At 47.1% G+C, this 19,876-nt stretch overlaps 1 protein-coding gene across 3 annotated transcripts in view; it reads left to right on the top strand.

The window, feature by feature from the left end:
* Positions 1–19,876, top strand: part of mus301 (mutagen-sensitive 301) — a 77,760-nt gene that overhangs the window by 20,213 nt on the left and 37,671 nt on the right. For all 3 annotated transcript variants that reach the window (XM_069305447.1, XM_069305446.1, XM_069305448.1), the window contains 5 exons: positions 2,425–2,522; positions 4,439–4,617; positions 5,685–5,806; positions 9,073–9,156; positions 18,202–18,363. In XM_069305447.1, coding sequence (XP_069161548.1) covers positions 2,425–2,522; positions 4,439–4,617; positions 5,685–5,806; positions 9,073–9,156; positions 18,202–18,363 — 645 coding nt within the window. The remainder of the gene's footprint in view (positions 1–2,424; positions 2,523–4,438; positions 4,618–5,684; positions 5,807–9,072; positions 9,157–18,201; positions 18,364–19,876) is intronic.

The raw sequence follows: 19,876 nt of genomic DNA on the forward strand, positions 1-19,876 counted from the left end.
CAATAATTTAGGTGCTTTATCTCGTCTATGCGTGCCGTATATGTTCTCTGTATTCACTCTATTTCAGCAATCTCTCCTGCTCTGAAGGGGGAAGTGAGTACTGAGCAGTACTCAAGATGGGACAACGCCAATGACTTGAAGAGTACAACCATCGTGATGGGATCCCTGGATTTGAAAGATGATGATGTTTCGCAAGACGAGCATGTCATATGATGAGCTCGGTGCCGGAACGCATTTAATTCGTTAACCGAGGCACCACTGTAGTTCTATCCAAGCTAGATACGAAACACCTCCAGCATGCATGTGAATAGATTCCAGCTGGTGGCATCCCACACTTGGTCCGCTGTTGATAGGCCACAAACAGACATCCTAACCTAACCTGACCTGACCTGACATGACCTGACCTGACCTAACTTAACCTAACAGACATCCTAACCTAACCTAACCACACAGACATCCCTGGTTGGGAGGAGGCAGGGAGTTAGTGCCCCTGGTTGGGAGGAGGCAGGGAGTTAGTGCCCCTGGTTGGGAGGAGGCAGGGAGTTAGTGCCCCTGGTTGGGAGGAGGCAGGGAGTTAGTGCCCCTGGTTGGGAGGAGGCAGGGAGTTAGTGCCCCTGGTTGGGAGGAGGCAGGGAGTTAGTGCCCCTGGTTGGGAGGAGGCAGGGAGTTAGTGCCCCTGGTTGGGAGGAGGCAGGGAGTTAGTGCCCCTGGTTGGGAGGAGGCAGGGAGTTAGTGCCCCTGGTTGGGAGGAGGCAGGGAGTTAGTGCCCCTGGTTGGGAGGAGGCAGGGAGTTAGTCCCTGGTTGGGAGGAGGCAGGGAGTTAGTCCCTGGTTGGGAGGAGGCAGGGAGTTAGTCCCTGGTTGGGAGGAGGCAGGGAGTTAGTCCCTGGTTGGGAGGAGGCAGGGAGTTAGTGCCCCTGGTTGGGAGGAGGCAGGGAGTTAGTGCCCCTGGTTGGGAGGAGGCAGGGAGTTAGTGCCCCTGGTTGGGAGGAGGCAGGGAGTTAGTGCCCCTGGTTGGGAGGAGGCAGGGAGTTAGTCCCTGGTTGGGAGGAGGCAGGGAGTTAGTCCCTGGTTGGGAGGAGGCAGGGAGTTAGTGCCCCTGGTTGGGAGGAGGCAGGGAGTTAGTCCCTGGTTGGGAGGAGGCAGGGAGTTAGTGCCCCTGGTTGGGAGGAGGCAGGGAGTTAGTGCCCCTGGGGCTAAACCAGAACGTTTCATTACAGTCGGCACTAATTTTCTGGGGGGAAGCCCCTTGATGACTCCCTGAAGCTGACAGAGAAAAAGAAAAAACGTCACTTGTTAGGGAGGAGAGGCGGCAGCTATAACCGAAAAAAATCACCAGGCCGGGAAATCTGGCCCAGGGCAAGACAAGTCGTAATGGGACCAGGAATATTAACCAAATACTTGGCTGCCAAGACCCCGTTAGATCTCCAAAACCCCCAAGCCAGAATATCGGCCCAAAACATATTAGTGAAAAATTTGATCAACGCCACGATCTTACGAGCATCGTGGACCCCGAGGTTAGATTTCAGGCTAGTTGGCTTTAAAGGCACGGTGAATGACCTGGAACAAACGTGCCTTGGAACAGGGAACTAAGGAAATCTGATCAACAAACCGCACGTCCACCTAAGCAGAACTGGTGGCACACGGTTAGCGACAAACTTCTGCTTCCGGACAAAGCGGATGATTCACCCTCCAGATGGACAAACCAAGCATCAATTGCCAAGGGACCCCTCTGGAAGCCAGCAGTTTCATTCTTTGTCAGGAAAGATAGAGATGGAGGCAGAACCTTTGCTTCCTGAGATAATGAAACTCCTCAACCCAATAACTGGAGAAAAGCCAACCAAAACAATGCCTTAAGAAAAAATATCAGATACTGAAGGGTCAACCATGATCTGAGGGGAAGAAAAAAATTTATTTACAGTACCTGGGACCCAGATTCACGAAGCAGTTACGCTACTACTTACGAACATGTACATCTTTCCTCAATCTTTGACGGCTTTGATTACATATATTAAACAGTTTACAAGCATGAAAACTTGCCAATCAACTGTTGCTATTGTTATATACAGCCTCCTGGTGCTTTAGAGCTCATTAACTGTTTAATAATTGTAAACAATGCCGCCAAAGATTGAGAAAAGATGTACAGGTTTGTAAGTGCTTGCGTAACTGCTTCGAGAATCTGGCCCCTGGTCTCCAGCATGACTACACCCCACCTAGGACCAACGTGGCAAAGTATTGGAAAGTTATCTGTGATATAGGCTTCAGGAAGTTAACAGGGAGACCTGTTAGCCACACAAAAATAAAGTATATAAAATCATTCAGGGTTAACAGGAAAATTTTATAGTTTAGTCATAGCTTGTAAAGAAAATGTTGCTCTTGTTTACTAATTTCTGAAAATGTTCAGTTCTTGCTATTTTCATATTAGGTACGAGGTTTGTCTCCTTTTGGAGTGGAACTGGGGTTTCTCGTAGAGGAATATGCTGCCAGCAAAGGAACATTTCCCCCAAAGCCCAGACGAAAAAAGTAAGTAAACTATTTTGTAATGTGTGGTTTTTGTTTGAGGTAGCCTCTAATCACTTCATTTAAAATTGATTAAATTTATGAGGAAAGCCCATTAACTTGGACTGACCAATAAAGCGAGAACCTTGCTTCCTGCAGGGTCGATTCCTTGATTCCATCCTCATATCCCAGTTATTTGTCTTTGTAGGGCTTTCTGTTAATAATTGCCTTAAAATCTTTGCCTTAAGTGCCCCTCTGCATTTATATATAGAACAATTAACTTGGACTGACCAATAAAGCGAGAACGTTGCTTCCTGCAGGGTCGATTCCTTGATTCCATCCTCATATCCCAGCTATTTGTCTTCGTAGGGCTTTCTGTTAATAATTGCCTTAAAATCTTTGCCTTAAGTGCCCCTCTGCATTTATATATAGAACACCTATGCTACTACCACTGTCGACCACTTGTTTAGCCACACAAGCAACCACCACCACCACCACCTATGTTCTGCATACCCACAACACACACAAACCATACCCATACCCACGTCTCAATCCACCACCAGTCGTCCACCCCACACAAACCATACCCATACCCACGTCTCAATCCACCACCAGTCGTCCACCCCACACAAACTGTGCCCATACCCACGTCTCAATCCACCACCAGTCGTCCACCCCACACAAACTGTGCCCATACCCACGTCTCAATCCACCACCAGTCGTCCACCCCACACAAACTGTGCCCATACCCACGTCTCAATCCACCACCAGTCGTCCACCCCCCACAAACCATACCCATACCCACGTCTCAATCCACCACCAGTCGTCCACCCCACACAAACTGTGCCCATACCCACGTCTCAATCCACCACCAGTCGTCCACCCCACACAAACTGTGCCCATACCCACGTCTCAATCCACCACCAGTCGTCCACCCCACACAAACTGTGCCCATACCCACGTCTCAATCCACCACCAGTCGTCCACCCCACACAAACCATACCCATACCCACGTCTCAATCCATCACCAGTCGTCCACCCCACACAAACTGTGCCCATACCCACGTCTCAATCCACCACCAGTCGTCCACCCCACACAAACTGTGCCCATACCCACGTCTCAATCCACCACCAGTCGTCCACCCCACACAAACTGTGCCCATACCCACGTCTCAATCCACCACCAGTCGTCCACCCCACACAAACTGTGCCCATACCCACATCTCAATCCACCACCAGTCGTCCACCCCACACAAACCATACCCATACCCACGTCTCAATCCACCACCAGTCGTCCACCCCACACAAACTGTGCCCATACCCACGTCTCAATCCACCACCAGTCGTCCACCCCACACAAACTGTGCCCATACACACATTTCAATCCACCACCAGTCACCCCTACACAATCAAATACATACTCACCATCCTACTAAGTATACACACATCACCCCTTCCAACCCACATCAGCCATATGTCGACCCTATCCATTCTGAATAGGCCTGGTTGACGACTGGGCCGCAGGGACGCTAAGCCCCCAAAAACACCTCAGGGTATTCTAACCTATCTGAATATCCTCCCACACCTAACCATAAACACACACCCCCTCCACCATTAACCATTACACGCAGAGATCACACTAACGTGATGCATCAAATGAACAAATCCACAAGGGCCGTGGCAAGGATTCGAACCTGCGTCCGGAAGCATCCCAGACACTGCCTTAATGGACTGAGCTGCGACAGATCAAAAAGAGTTGATACCGAAGTTCTACTGAACTTACTGGATCCCGTAGCCTCTCCGAGACACAAACCAGGATTATACACAACTCCCCCCAGCACCCGACCTTAACCATTGTGTATAGTACATACCTAGCATATGAACTAGGAATACTGTCTATAATAAAACAAATGTTTAGTTTCACTTCTATTTTTCTTCAGACGAGTTATTTACGTAGCAACCATAGAGAAGGCATCAGGACTTGTAAATGCCCTTCTGGAAACGAGACGTATTGAAGAGTTGGGCCTCGTGGTGGTCGATGAAGTACACATGTTGGGCGAGAATGGAGGGCGAGGGGCAACGCTGGAAGGGGTTCTCACCAAGATGCGCTATGCAGCACGTAAGTCTTGCTGTTCTCACAAATGTGCTACACTGCATGGAAAAGTTGCTATATGCAGCACGTAAGTCTTGCTGTTCTCACAAATGCACTACACTGCATGGAAAAGTTGCTATATGCAGCACGTAAGTCTTGCTGTTCTCACAAATGTGCTACACTGCATGGAAAAGTTGCTACTGTATATGCAGCACGTAAGTCTTGCTGTTCTCACACATGCGCTACACTACATGGAAAAGTTGCTACTGTATATGCAGCACGTAAGTCTTGCTGTTCTCACAAATGTGCTACACTGCATGGAAAAGTTGCTATATGCAGCACGTAATTCTTGCTGTTCTCACAAATGCGCTACACTGCATGGAAAAGTTGCTATATGCAGCACGTAATTCTTGCTGTTCTCACAAATGCGCTACATTGCATGGAAAAGTTGCTATATGCAGCACGTAAGTCTTGCTGTCCTCACAAATGCGCTACACTGCATGGAAAAGTTGCTATATGCAGCACGCAAGTCTTGCTGTTCTCACAAATGCGCTACACTGCATGGAAAAGTTGCTATATGCAGCACGTAAGTCTTGCTGTTCTCACAAATGCGCTACATTGCATGGAAAAGTTGCTATATGCAGCACGTAAGTCTTGCTGTTCTCACAAATGCGCTACACTGCATGGAAAAGTTGCTATTCCCATAAATGTTATGAGCATATTCTCACTCGGTTATTCTTGTAAATGTGCCCCGTTCCATGGAAATATAGAAGTGCATACAAACATGTTTCATATGCATGAATGCAGCATGCTATTTAGTATCTCACTATTAGGGACAGAAAACCCAGGCTTGGAGTAGAACTCTCGGAACCCGATCCGGGTACTGTCACACAACGGGCTCTACTTAGATCTGAACATTTACATTTGGGTACTGTATCAATGAATTATTTTTTCTATTTTAATTAATGTGTAGCCTCAATAATAGCTGTTAATTTATTCCATTTGTCTGCAACCCAATTAGATAATAGATGGATGGGGAAAATAGACACATTCTGTAATCTGGTAAAAAACAATCTATTGCAATTTCTTTGCAGCGAAAGTTCGGCTTGTGGCTATGAGTGCGACAGTTGGTAATCTGAAGGAATTGGCCCATTATTTGGATGCCAAGTTGTATACTGGAAGCTTCAGACCTGTACAGCTAACTGAATACGTTAAGGTATGTAAGATGTTAACCCAATTGATCCAATAAATTAATATATAGTTTCGGGTAATTGACGATCACGAAACACTGATCATTTGTATGCGGAAAATCCACAGAGAAACGTAAAAGAAAGATGGACGTTTCGGCCAATGAAGGCCGTTGTCAACACCCAATGGCGTGTTGGTGTTGACAATGGCTTTCATCGACCGAAACGTTCATCTTTCTTTTCCGTTTCTCTGTGGATATTCCGCAGGCAAATATAGTTTATTTAGGTAAAAGTACATACAGTACAGGTATTGAGTTACAAGCAGAATGTTGGGTTCCAAGGTAGAGCTAGTATATACTATCCCTAAAGCCACTACAGTAATATGCATTTACCATAAAAACTCATTGGCATTCATTAAACTTAATTAGAAAAAAATCCTCATGTTTAAATGTTACAGTGAAGAGGGTGTCGTAGGCTGGTTAACTCGTAGGTAAATATAGGTTCCTGGGGTATATAGTTAGTTTCAATGAAGAGAAAGAGGAGCACAGACCAGTTAACGTACAGGAATAAGTTCCCCAAGTCTACTGTTAGGTTCATTAATTCAATCCTGAGAGAGAGAGAGAGAGGAAGGGAGGTACACATGCTTGGTGATTGGCAATTGTTCAACTACAGCTTTTTTTTATATAGGTTTCAGTTGTAATTAACACTTAAGATCAGTAAGGTAAAGCAGTTTGAGTATCCAGCAGTAAACTAAGCTTAGTAGCTGGCTAATTGGTAGTATAGGTATACCAATACTTTGACTAATACGTTCAGATTTTCTGGGGTTGCCTCCCAGTAGCTCCCTGAAGTTGTCGTAGATATTACTCCTAGTTACTAGGTCACGTCAGTTGCAGGAGCTGTGTTTGGCCTGCCGGGGATCGGGGCCACAACCTGGCCCCCTCAGAGGTGTAGAGAGCAAGTGACATTGTCACCCCACCAGGAAAGCAGTCAGAAAGTAGGCAGAGCTTTCTCCTACCAGATAAGGAGGCCTGGTTACTGACCGAGCAGTTTCAAGGCTTCAAGTCCTGTAAACCCAGCCTGTATAGCTTTGCTAACTTTCTGGGTGCTTTCCTAGTGGGGCGGTGGGATGTCACTTCCTCTCTACACCACTGTGAGAGGGGGGCCAAGCTCTGGCTCTGGGGCCAGATTCACGAAGCAGTTACACAAGCACTTGCAAACCTGTACATCTTTACTCAATCTTTGGCGGCTTTGTTTACAATTATTAAGGGGTTAATGAGCTCTGAAGCACCAGGAGGCTGTTTATAACAATAACAACAGTTGATTGGCAAGTTTCATGCTTGTAAACTGTTTAATAAATGTAACCAAAGCTGTCAAAGATTGAGGAAAGGTGTACACGTTCGTAAGTACTTGCATAGGTGCTTCGTAAATCTGGCCCCTGGTCCCTAGTAGGCCAAACACAACTCCCACAAGTGATGTGACCGGGTAGCTAGCAGCAGTCGGCATAATAGCTTCAGGGAGCCGTCAGGGCTCTACCAGAAACGGGCATTTCATTACATTCAACGGTGGTTTTTGTTAGAGATTAGATCTGTACCCATCTATGTTACAAAGAAATTTACATAATAACCTCTTGGACAGCAGCAGTAACAAATTTGTCATTCATGCCTATGTGCAAAATATAATTTTTCATTATAGAATTATTAATTAATATTATGCAAAATGTAAGAACACAAATAAGGGGATATATATATATATACACTGTTTGACTGGGTGGAGGTGCTCTGAAGGGTTGCGTGGCGAGTGTGTCTGGCACCTGTCAACACATACGTTACAAGTGGAGTACCACAGGGTTCAGTTCTTGCACCAATGATGTTTATTGTCTACATAAATGATCTACAAGTTGGTATACAGAATTATATGAACATGTTTGCTGATGATGCTAAGATAATAGGAAGGATAAGAAACGTAGATGATTGTCATGCCCTTCAAGATGACCTGGACAAAATAAATATATGGAGCACCACTTGGCAAATGGAATTTAATGTTAATAAATGCCATGTTATGGAATGTGGAATAGGAGAACATAGACCTCACACAACCTATATATTATGTGAGAAATCTTTAAAGAATTCTGATAAAGAAAGAGATCTAGGGGTGGTTCTAGATAGAAAACTATCACCTGAGGACCACATAAAGAATATTGTGCGAGGAGCCTATGCCACGCTTTCTAACTTCAGAATTGCTTTTAAATACATGGATGGCGATATACTAAAGAAATTGTTCACGACTTTTGTTAGGCCAAAGCTAGAATATGCAGTGGTTGTGTGGTGCCCATATCTTAAGAAGCACATCAACAAACTGGAAAAGGTGCAAAGACATGCTACTAAGTGGCTCCCAGAACTGAAGGGCAAGAGCTACGAGAAGAGGTTAGAGGCATTAAATATGCCAAAACTAGAAGACAGAAGAAAAAGAGGTGATATGATCACTACATACAAAATAGTAACAGGAATTGATAAAATCGATAAGGAAGATTTCCTGAGACCTGGAACTTCAAGAACAAGAGGTAATAGATTTAAACTAGCTAAACACAAATGCCGAAGCATTATAAGAAAATTCACTTTCGCAAACAGAGTGGTAGACGGTTGGAACAAGTTAGGTGAGGTGGTGGTGGAGGCCAAGACCGTCGGTAGTTTCAAAGCGTTATATGACAAAGAGTGCTGGGAAGACGGGACACCACGAGCGTAGCTCTCATCCTGTAACTACACTTAGGTAATTACACACGGTGCCCGACTTTGCCGACACATCGTGTGTTTTCCTCAGACGTTTCACTGATTAAAGTGAGTATTTATAGAGTAAAGGAAAGTAGTGCTATTGGAAACTGATTGCATATCTACTGTTAAGGGGGTATGATTCAAATCACATGATGTAAATATTATTTTTCCTCCCTGAAGGAAAGCAAGCCAGTGTGTGTGCCTTCACATATAGGAAATAACATAACTAGAAGTACATAGAAATTATAATGCCAAATGACAAAATATTGAAGCCGTACGAGGGGATCGATCCCTCGTCTCTGAACTGCTCTTAGGCATGTACCTGCGGATGGCAGAGATGCAGGTTTGGTGCCATCATATGGCTTCAGTATTTGCTCACAGGTTGTTCTTGTACTTTCACTGTGGAAAACATTCCTTGTTGCAGATAATGTTAAGAGTGTTTTACATACGGAAATTTTGTTTTGGTATAGAAGGAAATATTTGTGTGCACACACGTGTATTCTGAATAAAAGTGATGCTTCTTGCAGATTGGCGAGCAGGTGTGGGAAGTAAACTCGGCTGCCCGAGTAGATGAAGATTTACTAAAGAATCAGCGCCTTTGCTGTTTTCCGGTAAGTAAAATTTTGGGGAGTTGTATTCTATCTTTACATAACATAATTCAGTACAAGTGACAAATGGATATTGTTGCACTGATAAATGCAATGGATTGCAGTCTGACCACTTGCCGCATATCAACTGGTAAAAGGTTGAGCTCTCTTGGGGTCTCGTTCAGTGGTGTATAAAATGACATTATTCTTTAACCCTTGCACTGCACACCTGGTTTTGGCAAAAATGTCTTGGGGCAATTGTCAAGGACATATTCTTGTTGTTTACATAAATATTCTGGTAAATTTAATGTCAAAATGTTTCCAAACTCAACTATTTTCATTTAAAAACAGAGTAATGAAAACATTAAAAAACATTAAAATATAGCCTAATTAAAAACAAATAGCACAACTCTCAGAGCGCCTAAAGGCGCTTTGCGCAGTGCAGGGGTTAAGAGGTTTCATAATCATTTATTGTGATATAATTATGATTTTTGTGGCAAAGGGTTTGGAAATAAATGGTCTTAAGAGTATAGGTAAATAATAGATGGTATATGCTATATAGTTTGTGTGGTCATTGAATACAATATATATGTTGTTGAATATCATATATGTATACAGTGGTACCTCGGAATGCGATTGTCCCTGTATGCGAGGTTTTCGGAAGGCGAGCAGTATTTACTCCAAAAATTTGTCTCAGAAGGCGAGGGTTACTTCGGGACGCGAGTTTGTTGATACGCGTACAGGCCGACCTAGCGCGTGGTGGTTCGGCGATCGTCGCCCCTCCGCCCCGCCGCCCCTCAGTTTACCATTGTCTCGTGCTCAGTGACTACCCCCACATCAATTCTTCTCGCGGATTTTCAGTGTTTTGTTGGATTTTTGGTGATTTGTCTATACAATTTGTTATTATATATCTCACCATGGGTCCCAAGAAAGCCAGTGGTAAGGATAAAGGCCAGAAAGCTCATGTGAGGATGACAATAGAGGAGAAACAAGAGATCATTCGGAAGCATGAGAACGGTACACGTGTTGTTGAACTTTGTAGGCAGTACAACAAAGCCACATCAACAATATGAACTATACTTAAGAAGAAAAATAAGATTATGGGTGCTAAAGTGGCAAAAGGAGTAAGAACATTAACGGCATAAAGACCACAAATACTTGAAGAAGTGGAAAAGTTGTTATTAATTTGGATACACGACAAGGAGTTGAGGGGTGATAGTGTTTCGGAGGCCATTATTTGTGAGAAAGCCAGGGTGTTGCACGAAGACCTTCTAAAGAATACCCCTGCAACGAGTGATGCAGATAAGAAAGAGTTTAAGGCAAGCAGGGGCTGGTTTGAAAAATTTAGAAAGAGAAGTGGTATCCATAGTGTTACAAGGCATGGGGTTATGTGATGTGATTATGGAAGGGGACTCCCCTTCCAAACAGTAACTCCTCTCCTCCTCCCCCCTCCTCACCATCTTCCATACGCCTACAGCACTCGACAGCAAGGTAAGTAATAACTGGAACACAGTTTTGTAGGTTTATTTAGATGAATTAGGTAAATTAGGTATAAAAATTTAGTTTGATGTGGGGTTTTTGGGGTAGTCAGGAACGGATTAATTCATTTCCCTTTATTTCTTATGGGGAAATTAACTTCGGAATGCGAGTTTTCGGAAGGCGAGGCGTCTCCAGGAACGGATTAAACTCGCATTCTGAGGTATGCCTGTATATATTTATGATACTCCTCTCTTGACCTTGTTGTTAATGGAGGGTTGTAAATACGGTAACATCTTTATGGTCCTAACTGTTATCATAGCTAGTATGAAGCTCTGCTTCAGGAGGCTGGGGTCGTTCTTGTCTTTGATGGGGTGGTTCTTCTCCGACCACGGCGGTCTCCGGGTTTGGGGGCCCTGTGCCTTCTTTTACCAATTTTGAGGTAAACTCTGGAGCTGGAGCCCCTGGGGCAGTTCATTGTTGCCTTCAACCTCATTCTGACCATTCCTGCGACGGCGCTGGGACCAATCGTATTGGCATGTGCCTTGCCATTGGAGAAACTCGGCGCCATGGAGAGCCCAGCCCAGGAGGGTCCAGCCTTCCTTGGCTAGACCTGCTGCATGGGTGAGCAGTTTCTCCCCCATATCAACCTACCCTGGCGACCGACAACCGGAGCGCAACTCCATAGTCTCCCGAGACTGATGAATGTCGACTACTATAAAGTCGACTTGAGAATGGTCCAGGACGGACCGAAACGTCGTCGTCCCTTCACACTCTAGTGTGTGGTCTGGTCAACCTACTATAAAGTCCTTCTGGTCGATTACCTTCTGGATTTCTATCTCCTCCAAGCTCCAGTGTTCTTGGAGATGGGATACAGTACTTGGAATATTGCATTCCATTTGTCTCTATTTGTTAGTTTTGTCTCAACCTGATGATGTGAGGATGCAGTTCTGTCACCTGTTCTTGCAATTCTACTCCATTATTTGTAATGCTGTCTGCATTTGCATTCTAAATTTGATACTACTCGCTTGTGTGTGGGTGAGTCGTTTCCTCCTGGCAGGTAGATTCTTCCTTTGAGGGAACCCCATTCCAAAGTATGGTATTTGTGAGTGCTAGTCTAGTGTCATACTCATTCACGGGGCTCTTTCCTAACCGTTGAGATTAGGCTCAATATCTTGCTGTGCCCTGTTATCCTCCTCTTGCCGTGGCCTTGCTTCTTGTTATCTCCCCAACTCCATTTCCTGTCCCTCTTTTTGTTTCTCTTCCTCTTGACTTCCTTTCTTATTTCCTTACTTGTGTTCCAATCAGGGAACACACAGCCATATCTTACACCCTTCTCTTTATCTTCTGTCACTATATTCTTCACTGGAAGAATTTTTTGGAAGGTAATTCCTGGTATTTTGGTTGGTCCCCTGGTTTATTGGTTGGTCCCCTGGTTTATTGGTTGGTCCCCTGGTATATTGGTTGGTCCCCTGGTATATTGGTTGGTCCCCTGGTATATTGGTTGGTCCCCTGGTTTATTGGTTGGTCCCCTGGTATATTGGTTGGTCCCTCCCTGGTATATTGGTTGGTCCCCTGGTATTTTGGTTGGTCCCCTGGTATATTGGTTGGTCCCCCCTGGTATATTGGTTGGTCCCCTGGTATATTGGTTGGTCCCCTGGTATATTGGTTGGTCCCCTGGTATATTGGTTGGTCCCCTGGTATATTGGTTAGTCCCCTGGTATATTGGTTGGTCCCCTGGTATATTGGTTGGTCCCCTGGTATATTGGTTGGTCCCCTGGTATATTGGTTGGTCCCCTGGTATATTGGTTGGTCCCCTGGTATATTGGTTGGTCCCCCCCTGGTATATTGGTTGGTCCCCTGGTATATTGGTTGGTCCCCTGGTTTATTGGTTGGTCCCCCCTGGTATATTGGTTGGTCCCCTGGTATATTGGTTGGTCCCCTGGTATATTGATTGGTCCCCCCTGGTTTATTGGTTGGTCCCCTGGTTTATTGGTTGGTCCCCTGGTATATTGGTTGGTCCCCTGGTATATTGGTTGGTCCCCCCTGGTTTATTGGTTGGTCCCCTGGTATATTGGTTGGTCCCCTGGTATATTGGTTGGTCCCCCCTGGTATATTGGTTGGTCCCCCCTGGTATATTGGTTGGTCCCCTGGTATATTGATTGGTCCCCTGGTATATTGGTTGGTCCCCTGGTATATTGGTTGGTCCCCCCTGGTATATTGGTTGGTCCCCCCTGGTATATTGGTTGGTCCCCTGGTATATTGGTTGGTCCCCTGGTATATTGGTTGGTCCCCTGGTATATTGGTTGGTCCCCCCTGGTATATTGGTTGGTCCCCCCTGGTATATTGGTTGGTCCCCTGGTATATTGGTTGGTCCCCCCTGGTATATTGGTTGGTCCCCTGGTATATTGGTTGGTCCCCCCTGGTATATTGGTTGGTCCCCCCTGGTATATTGGTTGGTCCCCCCTGGTATATTGGTTGGTCCCCCCTGGTATATTGGTTGGTCCCCCCTGGTATATTGGTTGGTCCCCTGGTATATTGGTTGGTCCCCTGGTATATTGGTTGGTCCCCTGGTATATTGGTTGGTCCCCTGGTATATTGGTTGGTCCCCTGGTATATTAGTTGGTCCCCCCTGGTATATTGGTTGGTCCCCTGGTATATTGGTTGGTCCCCTGGTATATTGGTTGGTCCCCCCTGGTATATTGGTTGGTCCCCTGGTATATTGGTTGGTCCCCTGGTATATTGGTTGGTCCCCTGGTATATTGGTTGGTCCCCCCTGGTATATTGGTTGGTCCCCCCTGGTATATTGGCTGGTCCCCTGGTATATTGGTTGGTCCCCCCTGGTATATTGGTTGGTCCCCTGGTATATTGGTTGGTCCCCTGGTATATTGGTTGGTCCCCCCTGGTATATTGGTTGGTCCCCCCTGGTATATTGGCTGGTCCCCTGGTATATTGGTTGGTCCCCCCCTGGTATATTGGTTGGTCCCCTGGTATATTGGTTGGTCCCCTAGTATATTGGTTGGTCCCCCCTGGTTTATTGGTTGGTCCCCCCTGGTATATTGGCTGGTCCCCCCTGGTATATTGGTTGGTCCCCTGGTATATTGGTTGGTCCCCTGGTATATTGGTTGGTCCCCTGGTATATTGGTTGGTCCCCCCTGGTTTATTGGTTGGTCCCCTGGTATATTGGTTGGTCCCCTGGTATATTGGTTGGTCCCCCCTGGTATATTGGTTGGTCCCCTGGTATATTGATTGGTCCCCTGGTATATTGGTTGGTCCCCCCTGGTATATTGGCTGGTCCCCCCTGGTATATTGGCTGGTCCCCTGGTATATTGGTTGGTCCCCTGGTATATTGGTTGGTCCCCTGGTATATTGGTTGGTCCCCTGGTATATTGGTTGGTCCCCCCTGGTTTATTGGTTGGTCCCCTGGTATATTGGTTGGTCCCCTGGTATATTGGTTGGTCCCCCCTGGTATATTGGTTGGTCCCCTGGTATATTGATTGGTCCCCTGGTATATTGGTTGGTCCCCTGGTATATTGGTTGGTCCCCCCCTGGTATATTGGTTGGTCCCCCCTGGTATATTGGTTGGTCCCCTGGTATATTGGTTGGTCCCCTGGTATATTGGTTGGTCCCCTGGTATATTGGTTGGTCCCCTGGTATATTGGTTGGTCCCCCCTGGTATATTGGTTGGTCCCCTGGTATATTGGTTGGTCCCCCCTGGTATATTGGTTGGTCCCCTGGTATATTGGTTGGTCCCCTGGTATATTGGTTGGTCCCCTGGTATATTGGTTGGTCCCCTGGTATATTGGTTGGTCCCCTGGTATATTAGTTGGTCCCCCCTGGTATATTGGTTGGTCCCCCCTGGTATATTGGTTGGTCCCCTGGTATATTGGTTGGTCCCCTGGTATATTGGTTGGTCCCTCCTGGTATATTGGTTGGTCCCCTGGTATATTGGTTGGTCCCCTGGTATATTGGTTGGTCCCCTGGTATATTGGTTGGTCCCCCCTGGTATATTGGCTGGTCCCCCCTGGTATATTGGCTGGTCCCCCCTGGTATATTGGTTGGTCCCCCCTGGTATATTGGTTGGTCCCCTGGTATATTGGTTGGTCCCCTAGTATATTGGTTGGTCCCCCCTGGTATATTGGTTGGTCCCCTGGTATATTGGTTGGTCCCCCCTGGTATATTGGTTGGTCCCCTGGTATATTGGTTGGTCCCCCCTGGTATATTGGTTGGTCCCCCCTGGTATATTGGTTGGTCCCCCCTGGTATATTGGTTGGTCCCCCCTGGTATGTTGGTTGGTCCCCCCTGGTATGTTGGTTGGTCCCCCCTGGTATGTTGGTTGGTCCCCCCTGGTATATTGGTTGGTCCCCCCTGGTATATTGGTTGGTCCCCCCTGGTATATTGGTTGGTCCCCTGGTATATTGGTTGGTCCCCTGGTATATTGGTTGGTCCCCCTTGGTATATTGGTTGGTCCCCTGGTATATTGGTTGGTCCCCCCTGGTATATTGGTTGGTCCCCCCTAGTATATTGGTTGGTCCCCCCTGGCATATTGGTTGGTCCCCTGGTATATTGGTTGGTCCCCTGGTATATTGGTTGGTCCCCTGGTATATTGGTTGGTCCCCCCTGGTATATTGGTTGGTCCCCCCTGGTATATTGGTTGGTCCCCTGGTATATTGGTTGGTCCCCCCTGGTATATTGGTTGGTCCCCTGGTATATTGGTTGGTTCCCCCTGGTATATTGGTTGGTCTCCCCTGGTATATTGGTTGGTCCCCCCTGGTATATTGGTTGGTCCCCCCTGGTATATTGGTTGGTCCCCCCTGGTATATTGGTTGGTCCCCTGGTATATTGGTTGGTCCCCCCTGGTATATTGGTTGGTCCCCTCTGGTATATTGGTTGGTCCCCCCTGGTATATTGGTTGGTCCCCTAGTATATTGGTTGGTCCCCCCTGGTATATTGGTTGGTCCCCCCTGGTATATTGGTTGGTCCCCTGGTATATTGGTTGGTCCCCCCTGGTATATTGGTTGGTCCCCCCTGGTATATTGGTTGGTCCCCTGGTATATTGGTTGGTCCCCTGGTATATTGGTTGGTCCCCCCTGGTATATTGGTTGGTCCCCCCTGGTATATTGGTTGGTCCCCCCTGGTATATTGGTTGGTCCCCTGGTATATTGGTTGGTCCCCCCTGGTATATTGGTTGGTCCCCCCTGGTATATTGGTTGGTCCCCCCTGGTATATTGGTTGGTCCCCCCTGGTATATTGGTTGGTCCCCCCTGGTATATTGGTTGGTCCCCCCTGGTATATTGGTTGGTCCCCCCTGGTATATTGGTTGGTCCCCCCTGGTATATTGGTTGGTCCCCCCTGGTATATTGGTTGGTCCCCCCTGGTATATTGGTTGGTCCCCCCTGGTATATTGGTTGGTCCCCCCTGGTATATTGGTTGGTCCCCCCTGGTATATTGGTTGGTCCCCCCCTGGTATATTGGTTGGTCCCCTGGTATATTGGTTGGTCCCCTGGTATATTGGTTGGTCCCCTGGTATATTGATTGGTCCCCCCTGGTATATTGGCTGGTTTCCAATGTGCCAGGGTCTCCCTCTTTGGGTCACCACACTGACAATGAGGAGACGAGAGCTAAATGTGAGCTAGCCGAGCTCACTTTGCTTCACTTAGGTTAGAAGCTTCCACATAGAATGCTAATCAGAATGCAGTTACAATCAACACACACACACATCTGATTGGTTAAACTATGGCCTTCTCTGATGTCACTGGGTGGACGGGCTATCAAAACCATTGGCGAAGGTCAGGGCATGTCACGCCAGCCCAGTCGAGAGCCACCCTTCGCTGCCTTGTACTCTTGCACCATCCAAAATGGCGACGAGATCCACCCAAGAGAATACCGGCGAGATGTATAAACTGCCATCTTCTAGTATAACCAGACGTCGTATGTCATCACACTCGCATGACATTTGAACTGCCAGTGTGATCATGGATCCGTAGGGAGCCTCGTAGCCTGGTGGATAGCGCGCAGGACTCGTAGTTCTGTGGCGCGGGTTCGATTCCCGCACGAGGCAGAAACAAATGGGCAAAGTTTCTTTCACCCTGAATGCCCCTGTTACCTAGCAGTAAATAGGTACCTGGGTGTTAGTCAGCTGTCACGGGCTGCTTCTGCGGGAGTTCTAAAAGCCTTCCGGGAACCAGCGCCAGAACCTGGTTCACCCCTTCGCAGAGGTTATCTTAATCGAGATGATTTCGGGGCTTTTTTTTTTTTTAGTGTCCCCGCGGCCCGGTCCTCGACCAGGCCTCCACCCCCAGGAAGCAGCCTGTGACAGCTGACTAACACCCAGGTACCTATTTTACTGCTAGGTAACAGGGGCATAGGGTGAAAGAAACTCTGCCCATTGTTTCTTGCCGGCGCCTGGGATCGAACCCAGGACCACAGGATCACAAGTCCAGCGTGCTGTCCGCTCGGCCGACCGGCTCCATTGTTTTGGAGCATTGTCAATGCTCCAGAGGCATTGGCAGCGGTGACATTTTGCCACGTCACCGGAGAAAACAACCAGAGAGTTATTGAGTCAAACCTCTGTTGCATTCAAGAGACTGAAGCTTTGAAACTTGCTTAATGAACTCCCTCTGCTATATAAACAAACTTTCAAGTTGTTGCAAAAGTAGCGCAAGCTCCTTCGCACTACCTCCCTCACTTGTTTGGGAGAGGAGGAAATAACCCGCTGTCTGTCGGGGTCTGAGCCATCGGCGACGTGATGATCTGTCGCTGATGTAGTAGTGGTTTCCGAGTCGCCTCTTGTCGGTATGGGCTCCTCTGTGCAGCTAAGTGGTGTGGTGTGTTGAGAATGGTTTTGGCTTTGAGAATGCTTGGAGAGATCTTCGATTCTTTGATCTTGGATATCTTAGATTCTGCCACGTGTTCAAGGTTACCTTCCCTATATGCTTCCTAGTGCTGGTCTTGCATTGCCAGAGTTGTCTTCTTTATTGTGTTCAGGAGCTGCTTCCTGTTGGTGGCTCTCGCCTAAGGTGTATTCAACCAAAAAGTGTACATCGGTTATTCATTCTTGCCCTGAACATGGTTTTGAAAAGGATCACTCGTTATAGAAAATAAATTCTTCAATAATTACTAGTTTCCTTACCATGGATTTTGGTAACTTTATTGCCCTTCTTGATACCGATACTAAGCAAATGGTAAAAAGCATAAAACGTTTACACATTAACATAGACAATGCCAGCAATGTGGTCATTTTTCCAAATACACCATGTTTAAAACCATGCCTGCTGCCAAAGTATAAATAAATATATAAATATAATATAAAATTAATATTGCATTTGTGTGAGAATGACAGATATTTCATATGGTAGAATTATTGGGGTACAACATCACATGCAGAGATCATACTAACGTGATGCATCAAATGAACAAATCCACAAGGGCGATCCATTCTTTTTAACCCTGTCGTAGCTCAGTCGATTAAGGCAGTGTCTGGGATGCTCCCGGACGCAGGTTCGAATCCTCGTCACGGCCCTTGTGGATTTGTTTATTGGGGTACTAGTTTGCTAATATACTGCAAGTGAAGACTTTTGTGATATGACCCAGTACAGCAGTAGTGAGCAGAAGCGGTTGGATGCCGATATGATTGGCGGTTTAGTCGGAGAAGTGGTGCCTAATCACTCCTGCCTGGTCTTTTGCCCGACACGACGCAACTGTGAGACCTTGGCAGAATTAATTTGCCGGATTCTGCCGCGAGGTTTGATTCAGGTAAGATTGTAATTCAGTTTTATGTCGATTGTTTTGATTACATTTAATATGGAGTGAAATATCTCCTTAACATCCTGACATCATATACTTTATTTGTGGTGTTTAATGCTATAAGATGCATGCCAGATGTATCTACGATGATAGTCACGTGTACATATTGATGTTACGTACATGTGTCCATAAAACGCTTTGTATTTATAAACTCCTTTTCTGTGGGGAGCCCCTACGGCTCCCTGGAGCTTATCGGGCTAATGTGTGTTATGTTAGACCGGGACATTAGCTAAGGAGTTCAGACCTACCAGGGACCAGCGCCAGAACCTGGCCCCTTCAGAGAGGTTTCAGGGAGCAATGGCCCTGGAAAACCCCATATGGTTGGGGGTTTTCCTTATCTGCCATCGACCGGGGTTAGGCACCCAGAAAGGTAGGCGTAACAAAACAAACCCCACATGGTAAGAAACTACAACAAAAACCGAACAGAGAGGTAGAAAACTCCCTACAATCCCAAGGAAACAAGCAAACAAGCAAACATCACACTTTACTGCCGCGCCGATCGTCCGCGCAGCCCTCCCCACCCCGGGAGGGGGAGGGGGGAGCCCCGGACCTACCGCGCCGGCTGCCAAGCTCTAGTTCGTTCGCTAATGTCAACCGGGATTGACGCTTCTCTGGCCTCAGTTTCCTAGGCGGTGTTTGCCTTGTGTGGCGTTCACTGCCGTGTGTTGTGGTGTGCGGTGGCCAGGAGTACTTCATCAGTGCCGGGGCTGCATGTGCTTAGTGGCTGACTTCCCTAAGCGCCCTGTGAGTACTGCCCTTGCGTTACAGGGTTATCTTCCCTGGGGCGTTCGGGAACCATTCCCGTAGAGGTTCTTGCTGCTCGGCATTTGCCTCGCCCTTGGGGCCAGCTGGGGCTTGGGGCCCTTGTTTGGCCCTGGGTAGGGATTGGTATTGTGCTGGTTAGGGCGTCAAGGTGTTGCGCAGCCTGCCACCTAAGCGGCGGCCGGTTTCTGTTGCCTCTGGAGACGGTGTACTTTTGCGGGGTTTTTCTTTTGTTTTTCTTTTTCTTGCCTGGTGGGGGTCTGCCTAAGGTGGTTATAGTTCCACTGGTAGTGTTTGGCGGCCCTCTGCTAGGCCCCCGTGCTTGTACACGTCTCGGGGGTTTTCAGTGCTATAATCTACCCTCTTGTTATGTTTGGGTTTCTTAACCGGTTAGCAACACCTTGCCCGGGCTTCCCGTAGTTGTTACCCTACGGGCCCTGGAAACCCCTGTCTGGGCTCGGGGGACCATTGAATGTGTCTTCCGGGTTCCAACCCGTCTTGTACGGGATCGTTGGTTGCTGTTCCCTTGTCTCCGGGTGACAGTCGCCATTTTTACCTCCGTCATGCTGCCTGTTGGGTCACTGACACCTTGACCCGGAGTCTTGCGAGTGTTTCTCTGCTTGTTCTCCAGTACTCTCCTGATGTTATTACTGTTCAGAGTACAGGCGGCATCCGTGTTGCAAGCTAGGTTAGGTTGCTG

Source organism: Procambarus clarkii, chromosome 55, assembly GCF_040958095.1.
Source record: "Procambarus clarkii isolate CNS0578487 chromosome 55, FALCON_Pclarkii_2.0, whole genome shotgun sequence".
NCBI lineage: Eukaryota > Metazoa > Arthropoda > Malacostraca > Decapoda > Cambaridae > Procambarus > Procambarus clarkii.